General features: G+C 45.8%; 1 protein-coding gene and 1 pseudogene across 6 annotated transcripts in view; both read right to left on the reverse strand.

Annotated features, from left to right (window-relative positions):
* NPNT (nephronectin) overlaps window positions 1-9,934 on the reverse strand; it is a 217,348-nt gene extending 207,414 nt beyond the window's left edge. The window contains exon 1 of one of the 6 annotated variants that reach the window (XM_063919271.1): window positions 9,540-9,934. In XM_063919271.1, coding sequence (XP_063775341.1) covers window positions 9,540-9,625 — 86 coding nt within the window. In that variant the 5' untranslated portion in view covers window positions 9,626-9,934. The remainder of the gene's footprint in view (window positions 1-9,539) is intronic. The other 5 variants (XM_063919257.1, XM_063919283.1, XM_063919261.1 and 2 more) reach the window with 5 other exon arrangements.
* An 8,193-nt stretch (window positions 9,935-18,127) lies between these two features.
* LOC134960710 (U2 spliceosomal RNA) lies at window positions 18,128-18,233 on the reverse strand (annotated as a pseudogene).
* Window positions 18,234-18,548: the final 315 nt, after the last annotated feature.

Genomic DNA, 18,548 nt, shown 5'->3' on the forward strand with positions numbered 1-18,548 from the left:
ACTTGAAATCACTGAACCTGTACTTAAAAAGGTTCAAGTTCAAGATGGAATCGCTAAGGGCTGTGATCTCCAGTCTGGAAGGGGAGGATTTTTTGGTGTCACTCGACATAAAGGATGCATACCTTCATGTCCCCATTTATCCTCCTCATCAGGCGTACCTGAGATTCGCTGTACAGGACTGCCATTACCAATTTCAGACGTTGCCGTTTGGGCTTTCCACGGACCACGAGGGTTTTCACCAAGGTAATGGCGGAAATGATGGTACTCCTGTGCAGGCAAGGAGTCACAATTATCCCGTACTTGGACGATCTCCTGAGAAAAGCGAGATCAAAGGAACAGTTACAGAAAAGCGTGTCGCTCTCCCTGAGAGTGCTGCAGCGACATGGCTGGATCCTAAATCTACCAAAGTCACAGTTGGTTCCAACAACTCGGCTGTCTTTCTTAGGCATGATTCTGGACACAGAACAAAAGAGGGTTTTTCTCCCGATGGAAAAAGCCCAGGAACTCCAGAACATGGTCAGAGACCTGTTAAAACCAAAAAGAGTGTCAGTACATCAATGCACTCGGGTACTGGGGAAAATGGTGGCGACCTACGAGGCCATCCCCTTCGGCAGGTTTCATGCAAGGACTTTTCAGTGGGACCTTCTGGACAAGTGGTCCGGATCCCACCTTCAAATACATCAGAAAATAACCCTATCCCTTAGGGCCAGGGTGTCTCTCCTGTGGTGGCTGCAGAGTGCTCACCTTCTAGAAGGTCGCAGGTTTGGCATTCAGAACTGGGTTCTGGTGACCACGGACGCGAGCCTCCGAGGATGGGGAGCAGTCACACAAGGCAGGAATTTTCAGGGGCTGTGGTCAAGCCAGGAGGTTTGTCTACACATCAACATACTGGAATTAAGGGCCATATAAAACGGCCTACGACAAGCGGAGAATCTTCTTCGCGACCTACCAGTTCTGATTCAATCAGACAACGTCACAGCCGTGGCTCATGTAAACCGCCAAGGCGGGACAAGGAGCAGAGTGGCAATGGCGGAAGCCACCGGGATTTTGCGCTGGGCAGAAAATCACGTAAGCGCTCTGTCAGTGGTATTCATTCCGGGAGTGGACAACTGGGAAGCAGACTTCCTCAGCAGACACGATCTCCATCCAGGAGAGTGGGGTCTTCATCAAGAAGTCTTTGCAGAAATAACAAGTCTTTGGGGACTTCCTCAAATAGACATGATGGCATCACGCCTCAACAAGAAGCTTCGGAGGTATTGTGCCAGGTCAAGGGACCCTCAGGCAGTAGCGGTGGACGCCCTGGTGACACCATGGGTGTTTCAGTCGGTCTATGTGTTTCCTCCTCTTCCTCTCATCTCAAAAATATTGAGAATCATAAGACGAAAAAGAGTACGAACAATACTCATTGTTCCAGATTGGCCTTGAAGGGCCTGGTATTCAGATCTTCAGGAGATGCTCACAGGAGATCCGTGGCCTCTTCCTCTCAGAGAGGACCTGTTGCAACAAGGACCCTGCGTGTTCCAAGACTTACCGCGGTTACGTTTGACGGCATGGCGGTTGAACACCGAATCCTAGCGGGGAAAGGTATTCCGGAAGAAGTCATCCCTACTCTGATAAAGGCTAGGAAGGAAGTAACGGCGAAACATTATCACTGTATCTGGAGGAAGTATGTATCTTGGTGTGAAGCCAAGAATGCTCCTACGGAAGATTTCCACTTGGGCCGTTTTCTCCACTTTCTACAGACAGGAGTGGATATGGGCCTAAAGCTAGGCTCAATTAAGGTACAGATTTCGGCCCTATCTATATTCTTCCAGAAGGAATTGGCTTCTCTCCCAGAAGTCCAAACTTTTGTAAAGGAAGTGCTACACATCCAGCCTCCTTTTGTGCCCCCAGTGGCACCATGGGACCTTAACGTGGTGTTACAGTTCCTAAAATCTCACTGGTTTGAACCTCTTCAAACATTTGATTTAAAGTTTCTCACTTGGAAGGTGGTCATGTTGTTGGCCTTGGCATCTGCAAGGCGGGTGTCCGAATTGGCGGCCTTATCTCATAAGAGCCCCTATCTCATTTTCCATGAGGATAGAGCAGAGTTGAGGACTCGTCCTCAATTTTTGCCTAAGGTGGTGTCATCGTTTCATATGAACCAACCTATTGTGGTGCCTGTGGCTACGGGAGACTTGGAGGATTCCAAATCCCTTGATGTAGTCAGGGCCTTAAAAATTTACGTAGCCAGGACGGCACGGGTTAGGAAAACAGAGGCACTGTTTGTCCTGTATGCAGCCAACAAGGTTGGCGCTCCTGCTTCTAAGCAGACTATTGCTCGCTGGATCTGTAACACGATTCAGCAGGCTCATTCTACAGCTGGATTGCCGTTACCAAATTCAGTGAAGGCCCATTCCACTAGGAAGGTGGGCTCTTCCTGGGCGGCTGCCCGAGGCGTCTCGGCCTTACAGCTTTGCCGAGCAGCTACTTGGTCGGGTTCAAACACTTTTGCAAAATTCTACAAGTTTGATACCCTGGCTGAGGAGGACCTCATGTTTGCTCAATCGGTGCTGCAGAGTCATCCGCACTCTCCCGCCCTGTTTGGAGCTTTGGTATAATCCCCATGGTCCTTACGGAGTCCCCAGCATCCTCTAGGACGTAAGAGAAAATAAGATTTTAAACCTACCGGTAAATCTTTTCCTCCTAGTCCGTAGAGGATGCTGGGCGCCCGTCCCAGTGCGGACATATCTCTGCATGACTTGTATATAGTTATTGCTTACATAAGGGTTATGTTACAGTTAAGATCAGTCGTTGGCCGATACTGTTTTGTTTCATACTGTTAACTGGTTGCGTATATTCCAGGTTATACGGTGTGGATGGTGTGGGCTGGTATGAATCTTGCCCTTGGATTAACAAATATCCTTTCCTCGTACTGTCCGTCTCCTCTGGACACAGTTTCTCTAACTGAGGTCTGGAGGAGGGGCATAGAGGGAGGAGCCAGTGCACACCCATTCTAAAGTTCTTTATAGTGCCCATGTCTCCTGCGGAGCCCGTCTATACCCCATGGTCCTTACGGAGTCCCCAGCATCCTCTACAGACTAGGAGAAAAAGATTTACCGGTAGGTTTAAAATCTTATTTTTATTGCCAACAAATGCTCCTTTAATCAAATACAAAAATTCATAATGAAAGCAGGTGACATCAAAATGGATACGTTGGGCACTTTTTAAGTCAGTGACAGTTGAATAGGGCCTTGAGGAGCGCCGCGGCTACGCCACTTGCGGGGGTCACTCAGGGTGAGCCACATTAGGAACACAACATCTCTCGGAGGGGAGCAGCCTGACTGCCTGAGGTACAGACAGTGTACTGTCTGCACTAGTACACACACACTATTAAAAGTCACAGTGTCTGTATGTAATCACCAGTGGGCATGGTGATTGCAAGTACAGCAGCAGCTGCAGCACCAAATAACTATCCCAATAAGTGTGTGTGTGTGTCTATAGATATAAAATATATATATATATATATATATTTATTTATGTGTGTGTGTGTGTGTGTGTGTGTGTGTGTGTGTGTGTGTGTGTGTGTGTTTGTGTGTGTGTGTGTACACATATATCAGTGCTGCAAGTATGGTGGTACGAGGTGGTACGGCGTACGGGCACTATTGAGGTCATATGTGTATCTGGCCCCCTCATATGTGTATCATGCCTCCATTTTCATTGGCCACGCCCCATGTGACATTTGGCCACGCCCAATAAGACATATTTTCTACTTGCAGCACTGCATAAATGACAAAATTCAAGCTCTCAGTTATGGACCATGAAGTTAAAATACATTGTACAATATTACTGTGGCAGTCTACTGCAGCTCTGCTGAACAGTAAAGTACTGTATAACCTAGCTACTCCACTAAAGAAAGCTGAAACTTCTAACTTTGTTAGACAGTGTCCCAATCTCACATACTGTAAGTCAAACAGCTATGACTGCATTTATTTGTGTTACTGTGGCAGCAGCGGCGTTTCTAGAGAGGAGGGGACCCATGTGCAGGCTCCGTGTGTTGGCCCCCTCCTCTCCTGTAGCTGTCACCACCGCTGTCCGCCGCTGTCAGCGCTGAGACTCTGGTACAGTGCCAGAGTCTACAACGCATGCGCAGGACTCTGAAAATTGGGCGCTGCGACATTTTTCCGGAGTCCTGCGCATGCGCTGTAGACTCTGGCACTGTGCCAGAGTCTCTAGCGCTCAGTGCGCTAGCAGCGGCGGTGCCGGCTACAGGGGAGGAGGGGGCCCACATACAGTCGGCGATGGACTCCGGAAAGGTAAGTATAGAAGAAATGGGTGCAGTGTGTGCGGTGTGGGCCCCCTCTGGACTCAGGGGCCCGTGTGCCCCGCACACAGCACTGCACCCATTATAGATACGCCAGTGAGTGGCAGCATCACAAACGCTGCCCCTTTGCATGAATCAACAATCAACACAGTGCATTTCTGTAAAGCAAGTCTGCCAAATTTGTTTTGGGATCATTTATTGCAAAGCAGCGATTCAAAAGTCTTTATTACCACAATTTATCAATAAAGTCTCGTTGAGGCAGCTTAGTAATACTCAGTTGCTTCGCTTTGATACCAGCCAGAAGTAGTAAGGGTTTGTGACTTTGTGCTCACCATGCCAACTTGCATTTTCAATTGAAAAAAGTCTTATTATATTTATAAAGCATTGTTTCAGCGGTACATCTACCAATGTCATCCTTCCTAGGCTTGCTGTCCCCAATGAAAGACAGCAATTATTACCACCAGCAGAAGTCCTGTTGGCTATAGTGCGATCGCCTGCAGTAACCCCTTATAGAGCTGTATCGCCAGCGGACTGCATGTGCAGTCCACCCACTATCGGAGATGTTTGCAAACCATCAGCTTTGTGTACATCTCTGAATCAGGCCCACAGTGCATACATGTAATGAAGTATAAATATTATATATATTTCAGCTCAGTGACACACAGCGGAGATTCAATTGTTATATGGGAATTTTGCTCCCAGGGCAAGTGCCTAGGGGCTATTCAATTAATTCCCATGACTAGTCCTGAGGCTGCATTTATCACCCTCCTGAGGTCTGAGCACAAATTCACGTTAAGTAGGGCTTCCGGTCTGGGTGGGAGTGCTCACCACTTAGGTGCATATGTATTAATAATCGCAGCACTGCCGCAATCATTAACAATGCATTTTGTGGTGGATATTTTCATTTTTAATGAAAATATCTCCACTATGTACTAAGTGAAACCAGCAGGACAGCGGTAGTGGTAACTGCTGTAGTCACCTTCCCAGCATTTTGTCAGACTGCATATGTGTCACGGACGCAGTGTGCATGCGCCAAGGTACCTTTGCAATGCCGCTCACAGTGAGGAATCAGTCACAGAGTGACTGACAGGAAGATGCCCTTTGGTGGGAGGTAACGGGGATTGATTTTTTTCAGGGTGTGTCTCGGGGCGTGACTGCAATCTTGTACGCATAGAAAATGACGCCAGCATCGCAGCTCCTGCGGTTATTCTGCACGCCTGTGGAGGCACTCAAGGAGTCAATGTGCCTTGCATCAGTTATGATAGAGCACACAGTTGCGGAGCATGTTGCGATGGCTTTGGTCTGTGTCTCTGTTCACTTTTGGTGGCGACTGCTACACTTGCAATTTCTTGCAGTTTCGTCACTAAAAAAGATTGCTGCTGCATCGGTATTGCGACCGCATCCGAATCAGGCCCAATGTCAGTTTCCAGAATCGGAGTGGGTTGCGGGAGGGGTATCAAAAGATCTCTCTCCTGCTACTATGAGGTATATTCAATTCCTGTCAGAAACTGCCTTCTTGTCGGAAAGATGGCAGTTTCCGACTGTTTTAGGTCGAAAGGGGCTCCGACCTATTCAATAGGTTTGGTCGGAAAACACGTGGATTGTCGGAATCCACGTATTTTGTCGGAAGCGCGGCCAAACTCGATGGGTTTTAGCCCCGTTTCCGACAATATCAATCCGACTTTAAAAAAAGTCAGATTGACATTGTCGGAACGGCCAAAACCTGTCGAATTTTGCTGAGTCATTGAATACTGACCTGTCAAATCCTTTCCAACAGGAATTTAATATACCCCTATGCCTCCATATGCTTAAGGCTGTTTACAAAATCTAGGAATGGGAGTAGCTACATAATGTAGTTAATCCCGTGCATTCTCGCGCTGAATAATGGCCGTCACGGGAATTAACTGAATAACTGCTGGACACTTAGCCTGGAAGCTAAATTCCAGTGTAAGAATTGAATCACTCACAAAGTCTATGATGCCATTTCCATGTGAAATAGTCACTCTACTTCACTTTATATAACCATTATGACCTGTGGACCTTTCCATCTTCTGCATTTGTGTAGTGCAATCATTAATGTTCTGGTAATTGGACATCTGGATGCAAAAGGCCCAGCATCTGGACAAACGGATTGGAACTGCAGAGTTATTACAAATAGGACATTCGCTAAAAATAAATAAAAAATATGCCCTGAACAGTCCAATATCTTACATATTTTTGATATGAGCTCTGATTTGTAGTATCACACACTCCATCAATACTTGTGCTTAACAATTTGAGACATCAAAACTTCCGATAGTATTCCCGGATACACTGTACAGTATTTAGAATGAGTAGCCAGGCATGAAACAAAGTATGGCATACAAATTGCCCCCAAACCTCAATGCAGTCACGCTTTGTGTGAGATTTCCAAATTATTTGCATAGAGAATGTACTGTAGTCGCTATGATCTAAACCAGGGGTGGGGAACCTTCGGCCCTCCAGCTGTTGTTGAACTACACATACCAGCATGCCTTGCTACAGTTTTGCTATTTGGCCATGCTAAAACTGATGCAGGGAATGCTGGGATGTGTAGTTCAGCAACAGCTGGAGGGCCGAAGGTTCCCCATCCCTGATCTAAACATTGGTGTTCTATCCTAGGTAACTCATTTCCTTATTCTGACTTTGCACTTGACTGACAGCAACTAATATGCTACCCCTGATTTAGGAAGACTGTAAAAATACACTAATCCAAGGCAAGGCAAGTTTTATTCACAGACAATAAGGCTGACTATACTTATTGCTGTTTGACAAGTTACAGATTATCACCGTGTCACCTGTAACAAACAGATTTCATATTATTATGTGTACAGTATGCCAACTAGATAAAGTTTAAAGAAAAATCAATCACATAATAAAAATAAGTACACTGGGCCAAAGGCATAGAAAGTGATTATTTTGATGTGCATAAAAACACATGGATACCATAAGACTACAGACTTTTAGCACATCAGTAATTATTTTAGGGAAACGTTAGAAACAAAATCCAGATAATAAGGAGCAGAATTTGTGTGCATCTTTTTTTTCTTCTTTCACTCACACATGTATATTATTATATCATATGTATATGCTGTTTCTAGTTATTATACTACTACACAACTAAAATTACACACAGTGGTTAGCATTGCTGCCTCACAGCACTGATGCCATGGGTTCTGTCCTCACCACTGCACTGTGTGTGTGAAGTTTGTATGTTCTTCTCGTCTTTGTGTGGGTTCCCGTCTTTGTGTCCAGGTTCTCCAGTTTCCTCCAACAGTTCAAAACATACTTATACCCCTTTTAGACCGCCTGTGGCGCCCAGCTTCTACTGTCTGCAACCCGGCATATTGCCGGGTTGGTGACGTCAGCGGTGATGCGGTGGGGGCGGCGCTTGAATATCACATGATCTCCAAGCGCCGCCCGTACACACATAATGAACGGGAAACTGGTTGCATCGACCCGGCTCCTGTTCACACCGCACAGTGGGGCAGATGTATTAAGCCTGGAGAAGTGATAAAGCAGTGATAAGTAGAAGGTGATAACGCACCAGCCAATCATTACGGTTTGAAAAATGACAGTTAGGAGCTGATTGGCTGGTGCTTTATCACCTTCCACTTATCACTGCTTTATCACTTCTTCAGGCTTAATACATCTACCCCAGTGAGCCGGGTTGAACAGGAGTTCAACCCTGCTCGCGACCAGCATTCAAATACCGGGTTGCTCGACCCGGCATTTCAACCCTTGCACCTTTCAGACCGCACCTGAACACAGGTTATGCGCATTCATGTGCCAATAACCCGTGTTCATAGGTGGCAGTCTGAAAGGGGTATTAATTGGCATATGACTTAATGGATTGGGGACTAATTTTAATATTGTCTTGTAGAATAATATGATAGCTATAAATATTATATCAGGGATATTTTCCAACATAGGTACAGAAGCACTTTAACTACAGCAACTAATCAGACATTTGTTTTAACAGACTGATCGTTTTGTTACTGCTCTTACAGTAAGCCCATAAATAACATTGTTTTCAAATATTAGGATGCTGCAATTAACTCAATTACAAGTCCCACTAAAAGTACTAGTGTACCATAAAACAGATATAATTAGTGTAGTGTGAACAGGACTGTCCTGAAGCTAGTTGTTCCCTAGCGGCTATATGGCCCCTAGACCATGCAGGTGTCCTATCTGTCAGCACATCTGCACGCCTCATTCTGCATGCACAGCTGCTGCCAGACTGCCTGAGTCAGGCACACACCTTTCACCCCTCAGCCCTATCTCTCCTCAGCTACACACTGCGCTGCCTGAGTCAGGCACACACCTTCCGCCCCTCAGCCTTATCTCTGAGAAGCTGGAATAGTATCATCTGCTCTACACTAACATTACACAGTCAGGGAATGCTGAGGCACTGATACAGGGTAATTTGTCACCAGCTGGGCAGGCAGTGCTATAGGAATACAACTACTGCAGTCTCCATTTGCTCAATATCAGTGGTTCTCAACTCCACTCAAGCACCACCAACAGGTCATGTTTTTTGGTTTTCTTTAACCATGCACAGCTATTTTGCTGGATCAGTAATTATCCCACTTGTTTCCACAGAAAGAAATCCTCAAAACATGAGCTGCTGGGGATACCTGAAGGTTGGAGCTGAGAACCACTGCTCTGTATAACCACAGTGACTGGCAGAAGTACAAGCTGGGGGGCTGCAGGCTGGCACCATGAGATTCTGAGAGGAGAGGAGTTGGGGAAACTCCTGTGTTGTTTCATCGGTCTGGGAATAAGATTACACTCTGCTATGTACTATGTCCAGCAATGAAGTCGGGTTTTCCTTCCTCATACTGTACAATACTTAAATCCAGATACAGTAAGTGATCTCAGAATTCCCCTAAGCAGCATTATAGCTTAAACCCAGTTACAGGAGAGTATGCCTGTACATACGTAGCTGGTGCTACAGGTGACACATATATATCCCCGGTTACCCTGCACAGTGCCAGAGCCCGCACCCCAGAGGCAGATCGGGACAGCACTACACACGTGAGGGAGTCACCTGCAAGCCGTGTACCCGCACAGCAGCTATCCCTGACCTGATCCGTAGGACTCTGCTTGCATGGTGGGCATACTGGCAATTGTAATTCCACAGCATTTGGAGAGCAACTCTTAGTGATGAGAGACTGCAAGTGAACAAGGTTACAGTCATGCATGATGGTGCGCTTACCTTCCGTCATAGTCCCCAGCAGCAGTCAGGTACAGGGAGCAGGCAATCATTAACCTTAGCATTAATTCCATGGCTATGTGATGCATCAGAGTAATACGAAGTTACTATTACTTCGGGCGGACAGGGCAGGGGAGAGATACTGTAGGGCCAGATTTACTCTCCCTCCCAGTCTCCGATTCCCCAAAACACTGTCAGCAGGTGAGGTACAGTAGCCCTGACTTCCTTCCCTGTCATAGGCAGCGGCAGCAGGTCTGCGTGTGTCCTCCTCCCTGCATGGAGCACTCTGTCTGACACATGCCGAGCTCCTCAGCTCCCTCTCTGGGCTGCCTGTGAGTGAGGAGGAGCTGCCTCCCCAGCACACACACCCTCACTGGCAGCAGCGCACGTCACCTTCACTTTCTGCTCATCCTCCTGCCTTCCCCACCTCTCTGACCTGTGGCTGGGTGTATGCCTCACACACTCACCCTTCTCGCCTAGAGGAACTCCTCTTAGCATAATACAGCATGGAACATACTTTCCATTCACACCTTGATAGCTGCTGTGTGTAACCACCTTTGTGTGCAGCTGTAGTAGCTCTTGTGATGATAGTAAAGACAGCAGCTCCTGTATACTCAGCAGTATTTTTCCTTGGCATAGGTACAAACACCTGTATATAATGTGGCCATCAAGGTATGGAAATCAGTTCTACTATATATTTTGTGAATGCAAGCTCTATGATATGAGTAAGGACGAATTACACAGCACATAAATGTGTCTATAGTTTCTTATCAAAGGAAAGTATGTAATATCATTATATTTAATAGCTACACAATACTAGGTTTATAGAGTACAGTAAAATCATGAGCGTAATGTGTTGTTACAGGATGTATAGTTTCAAAGCAGTTTTCTATTTATATATCATATTTAAAAAAGGAAATAATAATTTAGGAACATGGAACCATTTCAGCAAAATTATTGATATTTTGGATCCATATGATGCAATATTTTAGTCAATACTATGCACCTGCTTCTGCTGCTAAGATATAGCTTTCCAAGCCACCCGACTACTATTCCCATACAATCTCTCTCCTGCGTCTGTTTGAGACTGTCCCAAGATTCACCTGGAGACTGAGAGAGCCTTTCAGAAAAACACCAGACATTTCTTGGTGTCTTCTTATAGGTCCTCTCAGCCCTCAGACGAGACTGAAGTTAGCTTCTTATTCAAGCTCCAGTTACATATTCAGATCATTCAGTTTTGAAAGGGTTAATGAGTCTTGGGCAACAAATTTGACACATGAAATCAACAGAGGAAGGTCACTTGCATATAATCCACATGTACTTTGTCTTGCCTAACACTGGTTTGGGCATGAAATAAACTGGCAAAGTGGACACATACAACATAAATTACCAGTTTGAATAATTAGCTGTAGTTTTGCAAGGGTTAACAAGTCTCAGGCAACAAATATGACACCTTGAGTCAACAGAGTGGGGTCACTTTCATATGACTCGTTAACCCTTGCAAAACTACAGCTACTTATTCATAATAGAAAATGATGGTGTTAAGGTGCCCACTTTGCCAGGGTATTTCATTTCCAAACCAGTGTTGGGCAAGGCAAAATACATGTGGGTCATATGCAAGTGACCCCACTCTGCTGATTTCAGGTGTCAAATTTGTTGCCCAAGACTCGTTAACCCATGCAAAACTACAGCTATTAATTCAAAATAGAAAATTATGGTGTATATGCCCACTTTGCCAGCGTATTTCATGCCCAAACCAGTGTTGGGCAAGGCAAAATACATGTGGGTCATATGCAATGGACCACCCTCTGTTGATTTCAAGTGTCAAATTTGTTGCCCAAGACTTGTTAACCCTTGCAAAACTATAGCTACTTATTCAAAATGGTAATTTATGGTGTATGTGCCCATTTTGCCAGTGTATTTCATGCCCAAAACAGCATTGGGCAAGGCAAAATATATGTGGGTCATCTGCAAGGGACCCTCCTCTGTTGATTTTAGGATTCAAATTTGTTGCCCAAGACTCATTAACCCTTGCAAAACTGAATGATCTGAATAAGAAGCTGGAGCTCGTATATGAAGTGAATAAGAAGCTGGAGCTTGAATAAGAAGTGAATAAGAAGAGCATTATTCTCAAGATGTTTTGTCATATCAATTCACATATGCAAATTCTGTATTGATTCAGAATATCAGTATGGGACCTCTAATTGGCCACCTCACCATTGGAAGAGCACCAAGATTAGTAGGTGGTATGCTATGGAATAGGACTTGAATTAAACATACAATTATAGTGCAGCAACTTTAGTTTTGTTCTTAGATCTCAGTGTAATGACATAAATAACAATGCTCTGTTTTGAAGCAAGTGCTATATAAGAGGCAGCTACACTCAAAACCAGAGCAGAGCTGACCTGAGAAATGTGGCACACAGCACAGCTGGATCATCCATTGGGCGGCACTCGATACACCGGCTGTCGGGATCCCCATCCATTAGGCAGCCTAGGCTCCTGACTACGGCCCAGCGTGGATTGAGGTGCCTAGCATATCCTAAACCAGAAACTATGAAGGAAGGTAGGGGGCTCAAACCAGTATGTTATATCTGGATCGGAGGGGAGAATGCGACACGTCATGGATGGTAATGATTACTGTCATACTATACATGTGCTCCCTAGCAGTGTTACACAAAGTAACTAATAGGTAAAAAATGTAAATGTGCCATTCTGTACTTCATAATTGCCTTAGTACATGGAACCTTAGTTTTTTTATACTACCATATGTAAATTGATATATTGGGCGGGGTGTAATGAAGTCCAAGTTCAGTGGCCGTGCGGGATACCGAACAAATTCGGACATTTTTTTAAAGGGGCAATCATTTACAAGGCTAAACCGTGTCTTGTAAATGATTGCCTCTTTAAAGAAACGTCCGATTTCTGTCAGCATGCCGCATGGCCGCTGAACTAGGACTTCATTACATGGTGGCCATTGGGTCCACTAATTTCTTATAGAATATACACCCTTTAACATATGTATATATACAATGACTGACCAGCAAGGGTAGTTTTAGAGAGAAAGGGGCCTGTGTGCAGCTTCCATGTGGGCCCCCTCCTCCCTCTGCGGCACAGTTGTGAGTAGACTTTGGCACTTCGTCTACCGTGCATTCTGTGCCATTTTACCAATGATTTCTGCAGTGCCAATGCAGAACTCTGAAGAGGTGAGTATACTACATGGGTGCAGAGTGTGCGGTGTGGGCCCTCTGGATCCGGAGCCCATGTGCACGCATTATAGATATGACACTACTGATGACCAGTTTAGGAACTCGCTGGCTCACAAATACAGTATCAGCTGCTCAACAAGTGCCGAAGAATTGTATGTATGTGCAACTCAGTAAGAGGGAGCCTGATTCTGAGTTGAACATAAAATTGTCGCAATTCCAGCTACTTCGACTTCCAGCAATCGGATATCTAATGTGAATATTTGTCACCAATATTATCTACATTTGTACCAGCCCCATCTTTGGTGCAAGCGATCCGAATGAAATTGGAAGGATCTATACATGCACTCACCTCTGAATAGTCACAACTCTTGTCTATATGCTCATGACCCGCCCATAGTGTGCTTTCATGTGTGAGCACCTCATTGTCATCCAGTAAATGATATTAAGCCATAAAGGAGAAGCCACTGAGAAGCGTATGACTCTGGATGACTCGTAATTGTTCTGAGTGCTGACGCATGCACAGTTTATTAAAAATCAGGAGATCCGATCTGATTTGGAATATGTATGTGACACTCTGTATGAGGCCCAGTAAATTTACCCCTAGTGATCTACTGGATCTTAACAAATCAGTCTGTATAATCAAATATCTGATTCACTAGTCTGCCTCTCTCTCTTCCATGTGCTGCTGAGAATCTGTATTATCTATTATATGTGCTTCCATCCAGTTTGCATATGTCTCCTCCCATGTTCTGTTGGATATCCAGGGCCGGTTCTTCCATTAGGCAGCTCTAGGCGGCTGCCTAGGGGCATCGGCTCGTGGAGGGCGCCACTGAATTCATCCAGCAATAAAGTGAAGGGTGTCTCTGTACGAGACATCCTCCTTTTACACTGCACTGGCAGCGGCTGCAGGTCTAATCAGGTACAGCTGCCGCTATCAAGCTGCGTTGCATAGTGCCTCAGTGCTTCCTCCGTGCCAACACGTGTATCATCAAGTCATGTGAAGGCACATAGGAGTCAGATGTACCCACATGGTCACTCCTCATAGCCTTGATGCACCTCCTCCAGGCCTCTGGATCCCGGCTCTAAAGCAGCAAGCAGCACCTGACTACATGTCTGCACCCAGCAGCATCACTGTAATGCTGCTGCCGACTGTCAGAAGACCCTGCCAATGATGAGGCAAAACAACATAAGGTAAGTAACCCATGGGGGTTTCTGCGGGATCACAAAGGGGGGGGGGGGGGGTTTGCACAGCACATTAGGGAAAACACAGGAACATGAAAATATATGTAGGTGTGTATATATGTACAGTATGTATACACATACAATTAAATATACCCACCATATGTATATCATTCAGCATAAAAGTGAAACTGGCCTCAGTGTCCTATTCGATTCCTAACATGCCACCTAACATTTATAACATTTATACATATTACAAACAATATATCTTTTCATTTTAAAAGTCCTTGAGTGTCATCCCTTTTCTCTGTCTATGCATAATGATACCTCCGGGAGGTGGTGATAGGGGGGGGATGTTTGCCGAGCTGCCCGACGGCGGATACAGCCAACGGGCGACCCAGCGGTGGGGGGGAGGTGACAGGGAGAGTGAAGTCTCTTCATCCCCCCATCACCCGGCTCCATAGCACTGCATGCTAATATGGACGAGATTGTCCATATTGGCCTGCATGCATAAGCGACCCGGCACCAACGATAAACGAGTGCGGGGCCGCGCATCGTTCATCGTTGGTGCATACACACTGAGCAATATGAACGAGAACGTTCATATCATTCAGTTAGATCTTCAAGTGTGTAGAGCCCTTAAGATTTGCTCACCTGTGCTCTGGACAGACCATCCAGGAGAACGAAGGTATTGGTTTTAAAGCATTTATTTTTTAATCTATGGGCCTAATTCAGTAAGAATCGCTTATGCAATCCTTACTGCATTTTCCTAATGGTTGGAAACCGCGAACGCACAGGTCCTGTTCTGCACATGTGCAGAATGGATCATCGCACGGATGTGAACACCATTGCCTGATTGAGAGGCAGAGGCGTTCGCGGGGAGGGGCGGGGGTGACCAGCATTGACAAAAACGGGGGCGTGTTGCACCCATTTTCCGGGAGTGGCAAAGCCAAGGACTGTGTCGCATACGCAGTTTCCTTGGCTCACAAGCCACACTGTTACGGCAAGCCTGAGTAAACTCAGGCGTACTCAGTCTGCTGTCACAGATGAACGGGTAGGTATCTATATACCGGCGCCTGTCATCCCGACAGTCAGAATCCCGACCATGGCATGCCGGGTGCCGGAATGCCGGCAGCGGGGCGAGTGCAAAAGAGCTCCTTGCGGGCTTGCTGGGCTTGCCACGCTGCGTGCACGGCAGCGTGCTGCGTGCGCCATGCTATTTATTCTTCCTCCAGGGGTGTCGTGGACACCCCAAAAGGGAAAATAGGTGTCGGTATCCCGGCAGTCAGGATCCTGCCGCCAGTATGCTGAGCACCGGGATCCCGACAACCGGGATATTGAATGCATCTCCTGATGAACGTCACAGATGCACCACCTCCTGCATTTGCATTGCAAAGTATTGCATTTGCAGAGCTGCTTCAAGCTCATTGCCAACTAAAAGTTTGAGGTACAGTATTGTACATTCAATGAAACATAAAATTGTTTTTTTGTTTTTTTGTTTTTTTTTGGAGCCTTAAACAATGTGTAATGCAGCTGTTAACAGTCTATGATGAAGATATGGTGGGATTATAGCATTTTAATAACTCTATATTATTTATAGCACATTAGTTGGGGGTTTGTTTTTCACCACATTATAGAAAATAAAGGGTTGCCAAGACACCATACTTTGATGTGTCTTATTTATTGGATCCTGCAATGTTACCCCTTGAACACAATGCAGAAATACCAGATACTCATTTATTAAAGCCTCAACATTTGTCATTTGTACTTTGGGGAGGATAAAGGAATATGACTGGTTCACAGATGAAACAATCATAGCTATGTACAGAAAACATGTGAGAAATTACCTTATATATAGAAGTAAATGGTGCAGGGAGTCAACTGGTTAGGGGGTGCCTAAACCGCTGGATCATGTTATGAACCAGGTCTAATACAGATCGTATAAAGCATGAAACATAATCCCACAATATTCAAACAGTCTCAGAGGACCAGAGGCAGAACTCTGGGAGGCAACAGAGTCATCTGCCGCCGGGCTCCGGCTCTGAAGGGGGCACCTCTCCTCCCATTCTGTGACACCATTTAATTAAGTTAATTGATAGCTGCCACTGTCTTTTCAGTGGCTGACTTCCTCACTGGTCCCTGCACCTTACAAATCACACCCTCTTTATTATACTGAATATACACATTTTACAAGTGTCACACCCAGGATTAGAAACCACACCTATTACACTGGAAGCAAACACCTTACTGATGAAGCTGTTTGCTCCTGTATAGGAAATATGAGAATGTTAACTATATGAAGATACTTCTCTGACAATCACACGTAACTTCATATAGTTAGAATTCTCATGCTTCCTCTACAGGAGCAAATAACGCCATCAGTATAGTGTCTGCTGTTAGTGTAACAGATCATGGGTCCTAATCCTGCTAAGAAATGTGTGATTTAAAATAAAAGACAATGAAATGTATAAATACAGTATATACATTTTTTTCAGAACACTACACACACACACACACACACACACACACACACACACACACACACACACACACACACACACACATTTATCTTAATATAGGAAATAGGGGGGCACCAATATTTATCTTGCCTCCGGGCAACTGGGACGAACTTACGCCACTGCAGAGGACATATCAGAACTGCAATCCTATTAGAATCGGTTCTATTTATTATTGTATGGACAGAACACAACCAGCATACAAGGAATGTAAGCAAACCATAGCTCAACAGTTTGCAGTGCAAGGCGAAGTTCAGCAAACTTGTAGAGGTTAGTGGTCACAGACAAGGGAATCCATTTAACATGCAGATATTTGAAAATGATGCAAACTGTTGCACTTGCTATGATGGGGATATGGTCAGGATGTCGGCGGACAGGGTGGGCTGTTTAGGTTTAGGCACCACTGGGGAGAGTTATGGATAGACTGCGTGGGGGGAGTGGGGGGTGGGTTAAAGTTAGGCTGTGGGAAGGGTGGGTTAGGGGCGGTATTGGGGGAGGGTAAGGGGGTATTGGGGAGGGTTTCTCTCCATCAGAATGCCTCGGTTGGTCTTCTGACCGCTGGCATCCTGAACGCCGGTAAAACATATTACACCCACTATGATGTGTGGCAGTTGACAAGAAAGTCCGGTAATTCAATATGAAGGAAACTGTTTTCACTTGCAGAAATGTGAGGGTGTAGACAAAAATATTCAGTAAACATGCAAAGGTCTGTGATTGAAGATGAGGGAAACTGTTTACACTTGCAGAGATGAATGTGACAGAAAATCCTAATTAACATGCGAGGTCTGTGAGTAATTGATACCAAGGTAATCCATAAGCCAGACTTTTTTTTTTTTTTACTTGAAGCCCGAGGTGCGGTGCTTCATCACCCAGTGTCTGTGCCAAACGTGCTGGGGGCATAGGTACTTGGACCCTCTCCCAAAGGAGAAGGGCCCCGTTACTCCCCTACCCCTCAGAGCCAAAAGGCCTACTGAGGGGAAAAAAGGGACTGTAGGTCCCCCCTTGCCGAAGCGTAGAGGGACCCTCGTGTGTCCCCAGGGTTGGCCGAAGCTTCCCCCTGGGGACCGAAAACTGCGTCTGGTCCTCCCCCCGTGGAGAGGACCTCAGCAACTTAGGAGAGTGGGTGGCCCATAAGGGTCTCACCTAAACCCCAAAACGAAAAACGTGAACGTGACATACTAAACAAAAATAAGTGCTGTGCATAAATAAATAAGCCCCTGCCAGAAGGCCGGGGAGGGGGTATAAAAAATTGTCCTTGCACCTAGCCAAAAGGCCAGGGCAAAGGAAAAAGTGCAACAGAAGTTGGGAATGTGACAGTGCTAGTGCCATTAAAGTGCAAGGCGCCTGCACCAGTGCAAATTAAGGCACCCCTAGGTCGCCCCAGGGGCACATGTCACCTCGAGCTTCGAAGCAGCTCCCAACCTCTTAGCCAGACCAAGTTTCATACCTGCTCTATGCCAGGGTCCACCCCCAGTACGAGAGTAGATACTAAACCAGGCTGTTCCCGATCCAGCACCAGTTTTTCTCCACTCATCGACCAGGGGCTTTGCCACACCCCGGCACGGTACTCCACAAGGTGTTTCTCCATTCCACATCTAGGAACCTCTCACGCTCCTAGTGTAGGAACAGGTACTCCACCCTGTGTTTCTCTCCAGCAGATACTACACCAGGCCGTTCCCTATACAACGTAAGGGTTCATTACGTCCCTACGAAGTAGGGATAACCGGCCCGGTTTTTCTCCACTGATAAGAACAGATACTACACTTGATCTTAGCCAAAAGGCCGAGAAGCGATCCATAAGCCAGACACTGTACTAAGGCAGGCTGAAAATAAGGACATAACAAAAGTACTGGAGCTGCAGGCATATGACAAGGAAGGTCACTATCACCAGTACAGTAGGGTAATAGAGACCAGGCTATAAAAGGGACTCGATTGACTCACCTGGGTCACTCCCATGATTCACCAAATCATCCGCACACTCTTAGTATTAAAAATGGTAACACCCATGACAGAAGCTCATATCATGGCAATTGGATGCACTGCATATATAGAATCTGAAGATTATTTTCAGGCCGTAGTGACCTGAATAGTGCGGCCTCTCCGATGGGT

The sequence above is a fragment of the Pseudophryne corroboree genome, chromosome 1, assembly GCF_028390025.1.
Source record: "Pseudophryne corroboree isolate aPseCor3 chromosome 1, aPseCor3.hap2, whole genome shotgun sequence".
Classification (NCBI taxonomy): domain Eukaryota; kingdom Metazoa; phylum Chordata; class Amphibia; order Anura; family Myobatrachidae; genus Pseudophryne; species Pseudophryne corroboree.